The sequence below is a fragment of the Lineus longissimus genome, chromosome 13 (assembly GCF_910592395.1).
Source record: "Lineus longissimus chromosome 13, tnLinLong1.2, whole genome shotgun sequence".
Classification (NCBI taxonomy): domain Eukaryota; kingdom Metazoa; phylum Nemertea; class Pilidiophora; order Heteronemertea; family Lineidae; genus Lineus; species Lineus longissimus.
The window spans coordinates 2,992,935-3,011,946 of NC_088320.1; the positions used below are offsets into that span (position 1 = coordinate 2,992,935).

General features: G+C 43.5%; 3 protein-coding genes across 3 annotated transcripts; all 3 read left to right on the forward strand.

Annotated features, from left to right (window-relative positions):
* Positions 1-977: 977 nt before the first annotated feature.
* Positions 978-9,197, forward strand: LOC135498022 (cyclic nucleotide-binding domain-containing protein 2-like). The gene is made up of 11 exons (XM_064788146.1): positions 978-1,914; positions 2,658-2,681; positions 3,051-3,260; positions 3,814-3,977; positions 4,249-4,405; positions 4,818-4,969; positions 5,410-5,548; positions 5,840-6,168; positions 6,407-6,569; positions 7,813-8,203; positions 8,393-9,197. Exons 1-11 carry the CDS (start codon positions 1,498-1,500, stop codon positions 8,569-8,571), a joined length of 2,325 nt encoding a protein of 774 aa, XP_064644216.1. The 5' UTR covers positions 978-1,497; the 3' UTR covers positions 8,572-9,197.
* Positions 9,198-11,509: 2,312 nt separating this feature from the next.
* On the forward strand, positions 11,510-13,576 carry LOC135497867 (uncharacterized). Its single transcript, XM_064787846.1, has 3 exons — positions 11,510-11,740; positions 11,920-12,103; positions 12,381-13,576. Exons 2-3 carry the CDS (start codon positions 11,986-11,988, stop codon positions 13,208-13,210), a joined length of 948 nt encoding a protein of 315 aa, XP_064643916.1. The 5' UTR covers positions 11,510-11,740; positions 11,920-11,985; the 3' UTR covers positions 13,211-13,576.
* A 2,025-nt stretch (positions 13,577-15,601) lies between these two features.
* On the forward strand, positions 15,602-19,005 carry LOC135498075 (uncharacterized). The gene is made up of 3 exons (XM_064788231.1): positions 15,602-16,058; positions 16,183-16,360; positions 17,765-19,005. Exons 2-3 carry the CDS (start codon positions 16,240-16,242, stop codon positions 18,640-18,642), a joined length of 999 nt encoding a protein of 332 aa, XP_064644301.1. The 5' UTR covers positions 15,602-16,058; positions 16,183-16,239; the 3' UTR covers positions 18,643-19,005.
* The last annotated feature ends 7 nt before the right edge of the window (positions 19,006-19,012 follow it).

Here is a 19,012-nt window from a genome sequence, read left to right on the forward strand (position 1 = left end):
GGAAGGGGGCTGATAAAACAGTCTCTCCACGGTGTTGTTAGACCAGTCCCGAACAGCGGACCATGACAGATCGTTGTCGGGAAGCCACACCAGAGTGACAAACACAGCTATTCGAGCCCGCCCTACAAAGCCAAAGGCATTCTGTGTTCAAAATAACTATAAGTAATCCTATCAATCATGCTTATGATGAGTAAACAGAGGTTATCGTCATGCAAAACTTTAGAATTAGAGAAAAAAAAGTATGATTTTAATCAAAATTAATGTCGCACAACGCACGATCGTTAGAATTGGATTTTGATTTATTACCTGCGGTGACAAATGGGGCATGCAGTGAAAGGAGACTATAAGATTGCCAGGTTCAAAAGCCAATTGAGGTTTAAAAATGGCCATTGGAGAATTCAATCAAATATCATGAACTCGCGAATGTATCGATTGAGCTATGATATGTCGCCTTTGTGGTTGTTGCAATGTAACGGGTCGCTCTGGTAAATAACAAGAAGGCGGGTTGTTTATGTTGAAAGCGCATCAGAGGTGAAGTGGTTCAACGTGAGAAGAACTTAAAATTAGGCTCGTACACGTTGAAATTTTGAATCGTTGGTTCAGGATGAGGTGAATCCAATACCATCTTTAAAAGTGGTTTTCACAAAGGCTTGAGTTAAACTTATACATGTAGTGGTATCTCAAATCATAGAAATATGACTGTTTTAGATCACAAAATAAATTATTTCGACATTTCGTTTCGATCTAAGATGACTCAATGTGCGCAGTCGTACATGCGCGTCAAATATGATGTGAATTTGCTATGCAATAAGTTTCAGGTCATCATACACAGATCACTACAACTACATACATTGTGTGCATCACAGCACACTGTTTTACATCAACTCGGGGTGAAATCCAAAAAGACATTAATGTGCACTAATATGTATGCATTGTGTCCACACAATTTAATATCCTAAGATGCCATTAAATAGCATTGTGGGTAGACTGGCATGACCATAAATCTCCGATAACTTATTCGCATTGGTATTACTACCGTGTCTCATGCATAATGATATATCGAATTGGGCCTACTCATCATCGAAGTGTCAAAACACAAATTTTTAGTCCTTCGCCAGCCATTCGGAAGGAACGCGAGACTCAGAGGATGATTTGGATTAACTGAAAGAAAGACCAGTGGATATGTCCTATTTCCATCACGAAGGGGAATTGTCAAAATGGATATCTGTTATGCTCAAACTAAATGTTAGAAATTCGTAGTATAAAACACTTCGAAACGCTGAACCTCGGAACGAAATATCAATGAACCAATCGTGGGATATTTTGTCAGGATATATTGCATCGGATTCATCAGAATAGCCTAGGAACAAGCTAGGTCTATCATATGGAATCGTCATTACCAAAAACCATTTGTGAGAATCACTTGCGAGGATAGTGGAACGAATGTGTTCCTAAATCGTCACCAAGGACTTTGAATCGTTCAACATCTAAGCAAAAATGGCGCTGGATATTCGCAGCCGGTACAAATCTAGTGGGGTACTGTTCAAGACGCTTCTTGAGCCCGTCCTTGAGGATAAGCCACGACATGTAGGAACTGCCGCGAGACATGTCCCAACTGACATAAATGCGGCTAAGGGGACACAGCGCAACAAATTGTCGGCTCAGAAAAGTCGCGGACGCAGGTTCAACACTCGATCAGAAAACAAGCAGTTGCTGTTGGCTCTCAAGAATAGATCACTTCGCCCGGCACAAGAGAGCAAAGTCAGAGCGCCGTTACTACCTTACTTGAGGCAGGAGGTTGAGACGCCACAGACTAGGAAGTTTAAGATTTTAGTCCGGCGCGGCCGAAGAGGGTCTGAAACTATCAAGGAATGGAACGTGAAGGGAGATTTTGACATTTCAGAACTAAAAAAGGTAGGCAACCGGCAAGGCAATCGTGAGGCGAGGTGTGGTTATAATTATGGTTATTCATCACCTGGCAGATGCACCTAGTCTGCACGCAAACCATATCTACCCGAAGCTACGTCCCCACTTCCCCTCGGAATTGCCCTGTTGTCGATCACTCCACCTCCGTAATCGTATTCAGGCTGGAAGTGTAGCGATGGAAGTTTGTTACGGTGTACTCGGCATTATCGGCCCACATCCACACCCTCCCTGAACAAGCCAAACCATAATCTCGCCGGAGTAGCGTAGATGACCAATCGAGTCTAAGCATCTATTTCACTTTGAATGTTGGCACACGCCAAGTCGGGTTCGTAATTCGGGTGTCTCCAAGTCTAGGCCAGCCGAGTGTTGGAAATCTTTGAAGCATCGGTTAGTACCGGCGTCTCTCCAGCCTTCTAGACAGTTACTGTTCGCTTTGAGCGGACGCGTTCTCCTCGTAACATTGGTTCCTCGAATCTCAGGCCTGCAGTGTCTCCTCATTTATCAAGGAAAACACAGGCGACAGCAACAAAACCAAGAACAAAACAAATGCTATGACGGGAGTTCTGATCTTCATGGCGACTCGTACACAGTGCCACGAGTGAGACATGAGATAGGGGAGGGACAAACATTGAGGGTAGCGAGCGCATGGTCTGTTGATTAAATTTATATCGATTGCTCTCACATGCCTGGTTATTAGTGTTTGGAATAACATGTCTCATCTATTTTCACAGGAAGAAATCATCGAAGAAGTGCCGGTAAGTCTGTGGTTCGAGAGCTTTTTGAATCGCTGACATCCTTCATGTTAAGATTGTCAAGATGTGGTACAGAGTAAGGACACGTAAGATGTTGAATTTAGTAACCGCCATCGTAAAATAATTGAATAGCGTAAACATTTAGCTTATCAGCAACACACTCACCCCCAAACCACCCTGGGGAATCATGCCGGCATGCCCGTTTCTAGCGAATGGAATGACTAGCGCTTGGGCCTGGGACAATCTGTAAATGGAAGACTCCCCCCGCGTCAATTTATGAAAAATATGCTCAAAGTTTTCTCGAAGAAATCTCAATATCATTAATTATTATGATATGTAAAGCTAATTTTCTTCCATCTTTATTCTCCGCAGTCGCTGGGTATGTGGAGAAAGTACGCCCGACTCGTCAAGCTCATGTGCGGCGTCTGCTTGGCACTGAAGACATACTCACAAGTCACCTTCGACCTCGAGAAGCTGACCGCCGGTGTCTCCACCAAGCGGACACTGACCACAGGTGACAATGGCGACGAAAAGGCGGAAGACATTTTCTTCAATCCGGATGACTTCAAGACCAAGTGTGAGGTAATGAAGACCATTTGGATACGACAGTGGAACTAACGTCTATTCCCAGACCTAGTCAAAACATGTATATTGTGCATGTCCTACATCTTTCAATTGAACACGAGTTGTTTTCGGCGCATTTGTAGTGCCTTTTTTCCCACTAGTCGTCGTTTCTATCAGTGCTGTTTGGTGGCCGTAATATACGTCTGGTAACGCTTGGAGGTCCATGGAGGTTTGGCGAAATTTCTTCATGGAACTCATTGTTGTATCGGCCCTCGAAAACCGTCTGGGCCGGTGTAACATCTGTGGTTGTTTCCCATGTGTCAGTGTTTCCAAACAATAGGCAGCTAGAGAGACCACGACTTTTCAATAGGGGGGATACACAGAAAAACTTGTCAATCTATTTTTGAGCGTTCCCAAACAATGAGGGGAAACACTCAAAAACAGAAACACTCAAAAACATTACACCGGGACAACCACTGGAATGGCTTCGTTGGCTCGAAAACACCACATGTGGTTGTGTGGTATGCACAGTGAAGCTATCAATTGCATCATTCATGTTGTCCTTTTCCAGGAGACATGGCCGACTGAGTTAATCCACGTTGTTGAAGCGAACCCGAAGAACCGCACCGAAGAGGAGGTGCGGTCCATCAAGCGCGTAATGAGCAGCTTGCCCAGTTTCCGGCGCTATACGAAGGAGATGCAAAACCTACTCAGCAAGGTGGTCAGATACTGCAAGTAGGTCAGAGTTAATAGAAGGGCAGTGTCTTCGTGACGTCACAGTAGTGCTGTCCTCAAATAGTTTTGTGATCGACGAATCCACCAGTTACATTATTCTTTTCCTGCCAAAAACACATATTCTGTTAGTTTTTCTGGTCTTGTTTGTTAATGCCATGGCCTTTGTTGCGTCTGCGTCGCGGAAATAAATTCATAGACAGAGTGTGACTAACTACGCACTGTGGAGCTGCGGCCTTACAAGAGGATAGCTCGTCCCGTATTGTATTTGCAGGTACGGCCCAAAGAGAGTGATCATTCGGAAAGGTCACATAGGTCATAGCTTCTACTTCATCTTCTCGGGAGCGGTGCAGGTTGTGTTTGACAAGGAGGACATCAGTATCTTCACAAAGCCGGAAATATCGGTGCTCAAAAAAGGTCAGGTCTTCGGGGTGAGTTTTCGTGTTTTCCTTCTTCTTCTTCTTCCTGCGGCGAGGAGAGGTAAAGGTGGGCTGGCCTTATCTATTTGATAGATTAAGAGTCAAAAGTCGTTCCAGCTCACTCTTACTCTCAGCCCCGTAGTGTCCGACATCAACGTGTTCTTGACAAACGAGCATCCCGTTACTGGTGATCCCTGGTAAATGGGACTTTTTAATTGCCATTCACACCTCCAGACTATTGAATCGACGTGGCTAGTGCGGACGTGTTACCAGCTTGACCCCTCCAGACAAGTAGTTCTATACATGAAGTGCGAATTCCAGTATTAGGGAAAGTAAACTCCAGACTGGATGCAGCAACCAATAAAACAGGATCCGTCACACAATGTGAATCTTTAAAATTTTATGTCATTTCCTCCGCTAACAGGAAATAGCGCTGCTCCGCCACTCGGTCAGGAACGCCACTATTGTCTGCGCAGAGGAGACTGAGCTTTTGGCGGTCGACAGGGAGGAGTTCAACGAATACGGCCTGTACGATCTCTTCTTAAAGGAATGCCAGGACCGGATTGAATTCATGGGGTAGGTGAAATTAGAAGGAATGGGCTCGAACAACCATGATTCCATAATCTCTTGTTTCTTGAATACTCGGAAACGGTCTTAGACCGATGAATCAATAGTATACCTGCTTCCCGAAATTGGTGGCTTGCATTGGAACTAACTTTTTCCCCCTTGTCCGTCATTAAAGGCATTCAAGTGTGTTGGTCAACCATGACTATCTCCTTTGTCCCTCCACCATAAGGCCTAGTTTCCCCTTATGACATCACTATTTCGGACACTCAGCGCCCCATTTCTGGAAAGGGTATACTCAGAGCCGTAGAACAACAAAATGTATCAATGTCGTCCCTAGCGGTGAAGAGGCGTACTAGTTTTTGGCGCCACCACGATTTGGCGGATGCCGCCCATGGCGCTCTCAATAGACCAATGTTGTTTCCCCCCAAAATTTACTTTTCCACCACCAGACTACACCACCTATGTTCGACATGGCAACAGCGGGATATCGAGGATCTCTGTTACGTTAGCAGAATCGAAGAGTACAGTTACAACAAGGTCATCGTGAAGGACGCCAGGAAGTCAGAGTGGTTATATTTTGTTTGCAAAGTAAGTCCCTCTAATGGCCATCGGTGGAAACATGAATTATGTTAGTTTCAATAGGGGGAAACAGAGTAAACCCTTTCAATCTTACAGTGTTCTGAAAAACAATTTACACCCGCAAAGGTTCAGGCGGGACGTCTGTTTGTCAGCGTGGTTAGAGATGGCGTGGCGATCTTAAATCATTTGGTTTCTCAATATGAACTGGTAACGGTATGGGTGATCAAAACGGAGCACAGGTTACGGAACATTCCCTTGTCCGCGGAGTCAGCTCATTCTTTTTAAACAATGACATTGCAGGGCACCTGTGAAATATTGCGGCTAGTTGACCTCACCAAATGTGAAGAGTTCCAGCATTTCATCCCGCCGGAGAAATACCCCTCGAGAGAGAACAACATGCCGCCCATATTTCTCGATATGGACTCCGCGCTGCAGTACCTCAAGAAGAACTGGGTCCCTCCGCGGACTACAGATCAGGAGAAAGCGAATTACGAGATGGCTCTGCAGTCTGGGTCGTCCATCGGCCACATTCGGCCTAGGTCACGGTTGACCGTGACCCCGAGTGAGGAATCTCAGGCAGAGACAGAGCAATGTTCCACCCGACCAGCAAGTCAGAATGACAAAAATGGGTGAGCCAGATGAAATTCAATATCTGTATATCATCTCATCTTATGATACTTTCTGCTTTTAGAATAAATGATTTCGATTAAGAAAGGAGCATGAATGACTTTGGAACTTTCAGACTAATTCTCGACTAACCTAGTCGTTTAAGTTCCAAGAGTTTACCTACCTGTCTGTATGTTTGTTTGGAATTAACTGGTGAATACAGTTGTCCTTTCATCATAGACTGTGCGTTTTCGTCTTCAGTACCAAACCAAAGTCGCCGCAAAGCAAGCAAAATATTGCAACTGCAGCAGTCAGCAAGAAACGTCAAAGTAAAACTGGCGGCACGGAACCGGAATCCGAATACGAATATGTCGGAATCGGAGTATTCATAAAGGTGGACAGCCTGAGGCCTGGAGATGTCTTTGTAAGTTAGTGCAACCTCCGCCCCTTGGCCCCCCCCCCCCCCCCTGTTGAGATGTACTTACATGTATCTCCTGCGACACGCTGCAATGTATAGTAGCCAATGCACGCGTATTTTGCACGTATCTCCTGCGACACGCTGCAATGTATAGTAGCCAATGCACGCATATTTTGCATGGTAACCGGAAAAACGCCGACCGACCGACCGACCGACCGACCGACCGACCGACCGACTGACCTGCCAACCTACCGTCATATGCAGTATCCCTTTCGCTTCTCTATAGCACATGTATCTGTGTAGTGCCCAGCGCAATGGACATGATGGAGTCCGACGTGTCGGACAGCAGCAGGTCATGTGAAATGAAATTGTAAACAAGCGCACGTGCGCTGTTCAAATGACAACAAATGCATATTGCGCGTTGCAGTTCATGCATTGCATCGGTCGAGACACTCGAGTAGAAAAACTACAGTGCATAGATTAGGCCCAAATCATGTTTTTATATCCACCGACCATGTAGACAAAGCATATCTTTAGAGTATCGTTATCAGTTCCTTACCGCGTGGGCTCGTTTTCCCGGTATAATTGACTGGAGATGCTGCTGTCAGACACGTCGGACTCCATCACGTCAATTGCGCTGGGCACTACACAGATACATGTGCTATAGAAAGCGAAAGGGATACTGTATATGACGGTAGGTTCGCAGGTCAGTCGGTCAGTCGGTCGGTCGGTCGGTCGGCGTTTTTCCGGTTACCATTTTGCATGACGTATCTCCTGCGACACGCTGCGATGAATAACAGCCAATGCACGCGTATTTTGCATGTATCTCCTGCGACACGCTGCAATGTATAGTAGCCAATGCACGCATATTTTGCATGTATCTCCTGCGACACGCTGCAATGTATAGTAGCCAATGAACGCGTATTTTGCAGGGGTTGCATGCTGTCTATCAAAATCCAAACAGCGACCTCCGCGCCCCAGTGAAGACATGCAGATGTTGTTTGAGAGTGCTATCTTGGAAACAAAATTTCTGTGCCACGGTCAGCAGTGCTAACCCTTTAACGGACAGAAAGTGGTTTGAAACCTCGCTAACATGGTGGCACGAAAACCCTGACATTGGTACCATCTGCAGTCTAGAGTAGGCCTCGAAAACATGCTGAACAACGTACAACAGTGGTGAACAAAGGACATCTGAGAGAGCTTAGTGTTTTGATAAAACTTTTTTTTGTTTGTTTTTTTTTCGATCTAGGGTCTGAACAACTACTACGAGACACCCCAGTTCCTATCCCTGATAAGCAAAGGGTCAGAGGTCATTCGAGTGCCACAGTCTAAGTTCAAAGATTTCGGGGGCGAGGTGACACTGCGCAAAGGACGTGCAATGATTCGGTCCTATCCTTCCGATGGTGAACTCTGTCGGAGTTTTCTCAAGCAGAACACGTGGAATATGTTCAAACAAGACTTGGTCGAGCTCGTACGGTCTGATTTTCCGAATTCCATTACACCGGCTAGCCAACTGCACGGCTGCAAGGACTACTTTCGCCGCGTGAGCACCAGCTCCGCTTGTCAAAGGTACCCACAAGCAAAGATCACGTACACGCCAGAACAGCTGTGTGGTCAGGTTACGAATTGTAACGGCAAGGGTAGGTAATTTATGAACACACTTGTTCAAGTGAGATCGAATACATGCATCATTGGCGCCCAACCGTAATAGCACTCAGACAATGCTTACAAGAGCCAATGAACTCAGATGAAGAAGAGACCAGATGCGATTTCCCTAGCCTTCTCTTACGCATAGGATCTTAGCTTAATATTGTTTCTTTATATTTCAGTTGTCACGAGAGCTGTAAAGTCGGCAGCGCCTCGGCTTATTTCAGGGGCACCCCTCATAAAACCGACGCATGTTACTCTGGCAACTGCACCGCGCACTCGGCCGAAAACAGCGATGCCTTGTGGAATATCAGGCCGGGGCTTATTCCCCGTCTCCAGGATCTCCAACTTCTCCTCTTAAATCTGGACAGAAGATAAAGTGATATCGCCGATGTTGCCCGCTGACATCGGACGCTGACGCAAATGTCTCCGGGTAACATCAATATTTATGGACCAGTCACATGACGTCGTTTGTCCAATGAGGTGCTGGGATTCCAGATGGTGATGTAATAATTTATCTTACGTGACAAATAATGCAAATTATTGAAATAAGTTTTTGATCCTTTTGCAGGGACCATTTTTGTGTGCCCTCCCTCAAAGGATCAGAAATTTTGTCATTTCAACTGATTTGCGATTTCACGTTTTGCCCGGGTAATAGTTTCAGATGCCCCGGCAAAACGAGTCCGAGAACAAAGGTCATTTCTATTGGGCGCCTTAATCTTAAAGATATTTAATGTCATCGGTCTCTCTGGGACCATGTCTTAATCCGTCACCATGTAGTAGGGGCATCATTGTTTCCTTTGGGAGATTTTAGATTGCTGCACCGGCCGCCATAATCAAACTCTGTTTTACATTACTCTAAGTGTTAACATTATTTTTATTGTAAACCGTGCCATATTGAACTTCTTTACTAAAGAAATAAAAACATATTTTCAACAGAATGTGTATTGTTTTATGGCGTACAGGTAATAAACTCGTCTAATTATCGATGCAGAGTTGTTATTTCTGATCGTCAACCTTTCTGCCCTGACCCAATTCGCACACGATCGATTGTGGTCCCAACCGGTCCATCCTGAGGAAATCAGGGGTTAATCTTCTCCGGCCAGAGAGGCGAATATCAACCCCTGATTTCCTCCGGATGCAACCTGTCTGATGTCCCGCTTTGCAATAGTATCACCGGAGGCCTTTAAATCATTCAAAATGGATGGAATCATTCACCAAGAGTAACCTATACATGTATTTCTTTACTTAGGCCTACATGGTTTTACGCTCGACCACACTACACCTCAACTCCGGCACGCGATTGACCCACACAAGGCCACAGCATTGTAGGCTTTAATTGATAAAGATGTGCCCCATTTACCATCAATGCATTCCCAATTGAGGCCAGTTACGAAACGATGCATTGTTCAATACTTTCATAACACTTTCATGTGGTAATTTCATGTGGTTTATTAATGTGTCTTTACCCGAAATCAGGGCAGGACTAGGATGGAAAATGGATGGAATCATTCACCAAGAGTAACCTATATTTCTTTACTTAGGCCTACATGGTTTTTACGCTCGACTACTACACCTCAACTCCGGCACGCGATTGACCCAACACAAGGCCACAGCATTGTAGGCTTTAATTGATAAAGATGTGCCCCATTTACCATCAATGCATTCCCAATTGAGGCCAGTTACGAAACGATGCATTGTTCAATACTTTCATAAAACTTTCATATGGTTATTTCATGTGGTTTATTAATGTGTCTTTACCCGAAATCAGGGCAGGACTAGGATGGAAAATGGATGGAATCATTCACCAAGAGTAACCTATATTTCTTTACTTAGGCCTACATGGTTTTTACGCTCGACTACTACACCTCAACTCCGGCACGCGATTGACCCAACACAAGGCCACAGCATTGTAGGCTTTAAAGGCCAGAAGCCCCACGCTCAGATTTACCCGGGTATGGCAATTATCTCAAGGTGTGACGTAGCACAGCAGGCCAGTCCCACTTGTCCTAGTTCTCTGTGCTATGAATACATTACACCTATTACTCACCCTTTGCCTTGCCTGTAAACAAATTATAACCCATGTGGAGTTCAGTAAAATTATCACTATAGTTATTTCCAAAATCCGGCAGTGAATTGAATCGCAAAAAAATACAAACACATTGTTTTTGAGTCGGTAGGAAAACAAGTAATCCAAGAGTATGTCATTGCTGTATTACAAACTGAATATTTGCAAACTGAATACTTTATCCATTAACTGAGTCCAAATGTTATCACGATAAGCATAGGTGAGCTTTTTGTAGCCTTTCTTCTGTCGTTGTCGTTGGGATGCACCAGTACCCCCAGTGGTATACACAGCAGTGTACTCTCTGTCGACATTTTCGTACATGGGACATAAGTGGGAGTGGCAATAAAAGTTTTGTTTCTGAGACACCATGTGCAGCTATCATAAACCAGTGTATTGAAGGAGTGTATAGCAATCAACTTGTCTTATGTCGGCCTATAGGCCCTACCCAGTCACTACTACTAGTAAGACCCAGTCACTACTACTAAAAAGATTGAGAAAATGGATTCATTTATTTGATATAAGTGATTTGTATCAATAGGAATAATATCACTGATGGCTGAGCATTGACTTGGGTATGTTGTCTTTATTTTCTTATTGCATGTGATGAGTACAACATGAATACCTAATATTTGAACCAGACTATAGTACAAACCGGGATGTTGGGAATTCCCCCTCTGTAGAAATAACCTTAGCGTAAGAGATCATGTGACTGACTCATCTGTCAGTTGACTATCCAAATATGGCAGACTCCTCCCTCATCTGTCCATCAACCTGATGTACTAACGGTCATTACAGATAAAAATGTTTTAATATCTCATCAACTATACCAAAGGGAGGGCTGTATTTTGACAGACATGCAGATTAGATATTCATGAGTTTGGTAGACAAGTCTGAAGGAAAACTTTGGACTGGTGCCAGAGATATCTGTGAGATTGTTGGAGAAAGTGTCGGAGGTTTGAATGGCCCGGTTATTGGTCACGTGACTGGATGTCAGCCATTAGGAGCTCCTTTTATACCGGCTTCTGGCCTTTAATTGATAAAGATGTGCCCCATTTGCCATCAATGAATTCCCAATTGAGGCCAGTTACGAAACGACGCATTGTTCAATACTTTCATAACACTTTCATATGGTAATTTCATGTGGTTTATTAATGTGTCTTTACCCGAAATCAGGGCAGGACTAGGATGTGACCTACAACAACTCAAATACATTGTCTTGAAAATATTCATTTATTTTCATTGAAGAACACATCTCATGACAGAAATATGACTTCGACAGGTACCTGACCCCTACCGCTTGATAATAACTCAAGCGAACAATTATTCCTGTGACCTGGTTACACTTGTGAATCCGCCAACAACACGATTCATGAAATTTAGAACTCCGGTGTGCCAACAAAAACGATCTATCTGCTTGCGGTGATGGTAGTATTTTTCGCCGAGTCTCCAGATAAAATTTCAGGTGAGTGATATAAACTTCACGATGTTCTCGTTTGTCGTTTGGCAATAAAACCAGTCTGGAGAAAATAAGTTTGCTGGTGGAAATGCCTGAAAGATATTGCAACCCATATGAAGATGAAGTTGCACCTGAATGTGATATTTAAGGCTCAACGTTATCGAATCCATTGCTTTTCTTTTCAGATATTGCGCATATTTAGACGAAATACCCTATCTACCTTTTGAAAGACCCTCGCCGAGTTCACCAATATGACAGCGGAATACAAGCACAGTCCGTTGGGCATCATCCTTATAGTAGGAGCTGCTGTAGCCTTCATCATCACAGCTATCTTCAACGGGGCTTCCGGTTCCTTTGGACGAGACAGTGGTACGTAATGCAACAATTCTTACGCGTAGTAACATCATTAAAATGTATCACCATTTTGAATGATAGAGCTAATCGCATAAGATGTAAGGTAGCATTGTTTAACAATTTCCGTTTGAAGTGAATGTTTTGAAAGTCTTCAAGATCTTATCGCAGAAAATGGATTTTATGCTGGATTGGTCGCTTTCTTGAACCGTTATTACGAATGTTTCAATAGGCTATCATCGCCGTACCTGTATATACCTCTTGGCTGATTTTAGTTTAGGTTTTTATGTTGCAGGTATATTTTTAAGTTCGATCGGGAACCTCTCTGACCGCTATGCCACCGAGATAACACCCTCAGGCTGGGCATTCAGCATCTGGGGCTTCATCTACACATGGCAGGCACTGTACCTTGTCTACGGAATAACCACCATCTTCCGTAAATGTGAAGATGGCTACCTTTACCAAGCGCCGCCTGTCGTCCCAATCTACACCTACGGTGTCTACGTCATCAACATGATGCTCAACCTCACCTGGATCTTCTGCTGGGATCGACAATGGGTGATAGCTAGCCTCGTTATCATCGCATTAATGGTGTTTTCTCTTCACGTGATGCTGTTTTGCTGCTACAGAGAATTCGACAAGGCTGCAATGGCGTTGATTAAATATGGGAAGAGCTACGAAGTTTGGTTGGTTAGGATAATATGCCACAACGCATGGGCATTTTACTGCGGATGGATCAGCGTCGCTACGCTTCTGAACTTAACAATCGTCATGGCGTATCGCGGCACAGTCTCGGTGCAGGACGCTTCCACTGTTTCCCTCAGTATCCTAACAGTTGAACTCCTCCTATATTTCTGCCTTGAAACTTTCGTATTCGACCGCTTCTTGCGGTACCAGTTCAGTCAGTACATCCCAGTGCTCATCGCTCTGATTGGTGGGCTGACAAAAAACTGGCAACCGAACAGTAGGAATTCTATTTTCACTGCAGTACTGTTGGGTATCGCCGTATGTCTGTCGATAGCTAAGCTGGTGATTATGATTGTGCGGCATAAAAAATCCCCCCTAGCAAACCAAAAGGTCTCTGAATCCAGCACGCAAGTCAAGGGTGACGAGGCGAAAGCTTGAGACCAACAACCGTAAGATGTCTGATTATACCAGGCTGCATGCTTACACTGAGAAACTCATGATATATTGAGAAGACGTTTTGTGCCAAGATCCTTAACCTTGGGTTTTATAACTAGAGAGACGTAGACCGTAGTTGGCCGATTTGAAAAATTTCATTCCAAATTACACCGCGCAAAGCGATGAATTCTGCAGCAGTTCAGCGTGCCTTTTAGTTAAAAAAATGATTTTGGTAACAATTTATATTCATAGTGCAAGGCTTTTTACTGCAAATCTTCAAGTGCCGTATTGAACTTCTATGCTACCCATTTTAAACTGGTATTGAATTTGTATAGATTGCGTAATAAACTGTTTCTTGTTATCGATGAAGTTGTGATTTCTGATCGTCTATCGTATTTATGGTGGCTGCGTTTCTTCAAAACAGAGTGCTGGACCTGGTATTGCCGGTGTAATGTTTTTGAGTGTTTCTGTTTTTGAGTGTTTCCCCTCATTGTTTGGGAACGCTCAAAAATAGATTGACAAGTTTTTCTGTGTTTCCCCCTATTGAAAAGTCATGGTCTCTCTAGCTGCCTATTGTTTGGAAACACTGACACATGGGAAACAACCACAGATGTTACACCGGCTATGCACCCTGTGTGGCAGTTATATCGATGTGCCATTCGACTGATTCCTGTACCAATTGTGCCCGCATGAATAGCGTCTCAGTCTCAACTCGACACAATGTTATTTCAGAAGCTTTCTTTGTAAACAAAATCCGAACCAAAAAACCAACAGCACTGACATTTGGGATTCATATGTATTTTATTTGGCCAACTTTATACAGATAATTAACAACATGTACAAGAAAAAGAGAACAAGTAACGGCCATGGACGCAGCCAAGATCAACAGTTAGATCTCATATGGCTGTGCTCTGCCGCACAGTTCTCGACAGACTGCCAGCTCAGCCACAAAACCTACTCTGCATTCATACTTGTTATACCATACACTGCACCGGACCGACACTCAATTACATCACAATTCCAACAAAGAATGACCACTATACAAAGGATTAAAACATTGTCTGTATACTGAGTCTTCCAAATAATTGAAAGACTCTGTGCAGTCACAGCCTATTCAGAGGGATCACACATGAATGGCCTATTTAAAGCATGGCTTCTCCTATTATACTAATGCGGCGCGCTTATTGGTCAATCGTCTCACGTGACTAATTACCGTGGAGGTCTCTTTGAGATTACGAAAGTCGTGTTTTCTGGTGTTGAAAGTGACTGTATATATTCTTTGTGCGTCTGTAGTCATCAATATGCTGGGACTGCGCCAATTATCAATAGGCCAACATGTACCCTACCATGTTAACGGTAGTACCGTAATCACGGAATCCATTAAGTCCCCTCTTCTCGACGATTTTGGTTTGATGACGTCATTATAGCAGCTTCATGTTCTCGGTCGTGTATCCTGTGTCGACGTAATTTAGCCGGTGATGACACGTCACATAGGCCTATCAAACAAAATATATGCCTTTTGCAGGGTGCCCCCGACCGGCTAATGGTGTATTCCTGTTTCGCCTATTCCTGTTCCGCCTATTCCTGTTTCGCCTATTCCTGTTTCGCCTAATTCCTGTTTCGCCTATTCAAATGTATTGCTAACCTCCCCACAGACGTAGGAATATGAACCGTCCCTTACTGACCGACCAAACCCGAGGAGAGCCACATATGTACGCATTGAAACAATACGTCAATGGAGAGAGGGACATAATGAGTTACGTTGATGCCATCAGTTACCTTGTCTGACATAATATCATGATATGTATTTTCCACCTTGTTTGACTTTATATGTGCTGTACCTACATGTATATTATGACATGGGTTTTACAGCTGATTTTGATCAAATAATTATGAGAATGTACAATATTATGTATTTTTATCAAAAACTCATGAATTCAGTTTTCATAAAATAAACGACTGCTTTACTCTACTTAATCTATTAGTTTTTACTGTGTGTCAGTATGGTCCTATGGTCCTATGGTCAAATAAGTCCCGGACTGTCCCCGCTTTCAAGGTGACTCTTTCAAAACGGTCATGGCATAACAAAGTTGATGGCATTTGATTAGTCAAATTGTGATCACATCGTTAACATCATCCAATTGTCCCCTCACATTTTCCCCATAAAATGGACATGCATCCCTAAGGTTCCCCGTGGGAGAGTCGATTTATTGTAGGGGTACTGGAAAGTAGGCGAAACAGGAATAGGCGAAACAGGAATAGGCGAAACAGGCATAAACCCGGCTAATAGCGTCGACACAGTTTACATAGGCCTAGGTAATGCTTGGCTAATGCAGATTATTGTATTGTCGTTGATCAATAATGTGTGTAAGTGTTCGCAGCAATCACTGCTAAATTATTCAATGCGTTGATAAGGTTAAGGTCGTTTGAAAGTTGTTATATACAAGTCTCATTAGCATACGCATGTCACTACGGTCATTGCGTTATACCATTATAAAATGGGGCGGGAGGACGTTCATTACAAAACTTTCAGTCCTGGGATTCCAGTAATACGAATCTTAAGGCTCCTGTTTGTAACCTGCAACAACTTATGAACTATGTGCTGATTTTGTTCGTTTACTTTTATCCAAAAACATATCTTTGACAGAAAATATGTCTTGGATAGACACCTCTCACCCCCACCGTTTGGTAATACTTCAACCGAACAGGAGCACGTTGCCTGACATGACCAGAAAGAAAACCGTGTGAACGCACTTAAAACACGATCAGAAAACTAAGGATTGCAGTGTGTCAACAATAGCGATTCATCCGTGTGGTGATGGTCGCATGAAAATCGTCAAGTCATTTTAAGGTGAGTGACATTCTTTTTCATCATCATGACATTCTCCCTTTACATGTACTTCCCTATATAGGCCTCCTCAACACGAGTTTTAGTTCAACATGTTTCAATTCAAATGCATTGCTTTCCTTTTCAGATATTGCAGATATTTAGACAGAATACCCTATTCAGCCCCACCACCGAGTCCACCACCATGACGACGGCGGTTCATAAGCACAGTCCGTTAGGCATCATCCTAATAGTAGGAGCTGCCGTAGCCTTCTTCGTCACAGCTATCTTCAACGGGGCTGCCGGTTCCTTTGGTAAAAACATCGGTACGTAATGCAACACATCTTGATAATATATTCGTAATATTGTAACCTCTTTAAACACATTCGTATCAACAACATGGACCGAGCAACGGTAACATTTTCAACAAAATGTCATACTATTCGCAAGACCCGGCGGAAGGTCAAAACTCCATCTTAAAACAATTCATTCTTCCATCGGCTCACCAAGGAGGATACCGCGGTGACGTCACATCACGTGATCCCGACCCATATTAGTGATCGCTATGGCCAATCAGATTCAGTCTACTGACAGCACCAGCACTGAACACATCTCCACGTCTCACTGTCTGGTGCGCTCCTGTACACAAAAACACCAATAGACATGAAATATTGCAATATCTAGTATGGATTCTTCCTGTGTAGAATAAAATTTACAGAGCAGATTAACTTCCACGAATAAAAAAGACGTTTCGCGTGGCCAAAGTGCGGAAATAATGGGAAATAATGTCTCCGCTAAAATACACTACGAAATACACTAGGCAATGCACTACGCGATACACGGTAGAGATGCAGTTGAGTTTGTTATTGTTTTGACTTAGAAGCCCGCCCATATCATAATATATTCATGTATTCATGAAGTATGAACTCATTTCTGTCCCATACAACTCTAAGAACAGTCAATTTCTCCTTAAATCATCACCGAAACCGCGATATCCGCAGGAAGATTTCGTTCTAGTGTCCGAAAATGCATGATCTTACAGGGGCGCTAACTCGACAAATAGAGGGGATCTATGGGGATCTATGCGAGTTTTAGGTATTACAGGTCTCGAACTTGTAAAATCTGTAAACATGCCTCCAAATCCCATTATGATAATGAAGAGATTGCCCCATATCTGGGAGACTGTTTTGAAACCATCGCTAATTTTGGAAGATCGGTGCCGGCTATTTGGTTTAAAAAACCCTATTTTTCCCCATCAAAACAGCACTTTTCATTATTCAAATGATAGCTTATTGTCTGAAGACTTATTTCATAGCAGAAAAGTACTAATAACTCTGATTTGATGCGAAAAATCTAACTTTTTTGATGACTTGATTTTCCCTTGGCCGTGGATCGAGTTTGTTTACAATATGCAGCGCCATCTTGGAAAAGCCGTGACGTCACCGCGGTATCCTCCTTGTCGGATCACTATGTGCTCGTGTGTGCGCAACACCATGTACTGGTATTGTGTGTGCATGGATGACAAATCGGCAACTTTCTGAAATTGGGTTAGTCCGCACGCTAAGTCTTATAGAAATAGTTATTAACTCCATCTTTCAATGTGTAGCTACAACTGATACTCGAAGTTTTGCTAGATTGGTCAATTTGGGGAATTTTGGTCACAAAATGTTCCATCGACTGTAATCGCTGTAACTCTTTGCTGATAGTTTGTTTTTGTTCTTTTGTTACAGGTTTATTTTACAGCTCGACAGGGAACATCTCTTTCCTCTACGATACACAGATAACACCCGCAGGCTGGGTGTTCAGCATCTGGGGCTTCATCTACACATGGCAGGCACTGTACCTTGTCTACGGAATAACCACCATCTTCCGTAAATGTGAAGATGGTTACCTTTACCAAGCGCCGCCTGTCGTCCCAATCTACACCTACGGTGTCTACGTCATCAACATGATGATCAACCTCACCTGGATCTTCTGCTGGGATCGACAATGGATGATAGCTGGCCTCGTTATCATTGCGTTAATGGTGTTTTCTCTTCACGTGATGCTGTTTTGCTGCTACAGAGAATTCGACAAGGTTGCAATGGCGCTGATTAAATATGGGAAGAGCTACGAAGTTTGGTTGGTTAGGATAATATGCCACAATGCATGGGCATTTTACTGCGGATGGATCAGCGTCGCTACGCTTCTGAACTTAACAATCGTAATGGCGTATCGCGGCAGAGTCTCGGTGCAGGACGCTTCCACTGTTTCCCTCAGTATCCTAACAGTTGAACTCCTTCTATATTTCTGCCTTGAAACTTTCGTATTCGACCGCTTCTTACGGTACCAGTTCAGTCAGTACATCCCAGTGCTTTTTGCCTTGATAGGCGGGCTAACGAAAAACTGGCAACCGAACAGTAGGAATTCTATTTTCACTGCAGTGTTGCTGGGTATCGCCGTTTGTCTGTCGATAGCTAAGCTCGTCATCATGATTGTGCGGCATAAGAGATCCCCATTACCAAACCAAAAGGTCTCGGACTCTAGTATGAACGTCAAGGATGATGAAACGAAAACCATACCGGACACTCCACCTCCTGAGTATGACAACAAACTGCAAGATGTCTGAAACTCGACTGGGGCCTATTGAGAAGATATTTTGTGTTAGACAATGGACACAATAGACTTGGTTCACCTAAACAACCACTTTAAAAAGCGAGTCAGTTCTGTCAATGTAGATAGTCATTTATACGCGGAGCAACTTTTTTCATGTCGGAGATCAATAGGAGGGGATAAGGGATAAAACGATAATGTTATTAAGTCCCTTTCCTCACCAGGAATCAAGGTCCTAGACCCAGTGATTCATAACTGGAGAGACCTAAGCCGTCGTAGTTTACGATCATGCAGAAAGTTTTATGATGTATTTTATTACGATGTTTTTTAAGAAGAAGTTTGTACAATTGTAAATAAAGATAACACATTTTTGAAAAAAGATTTCG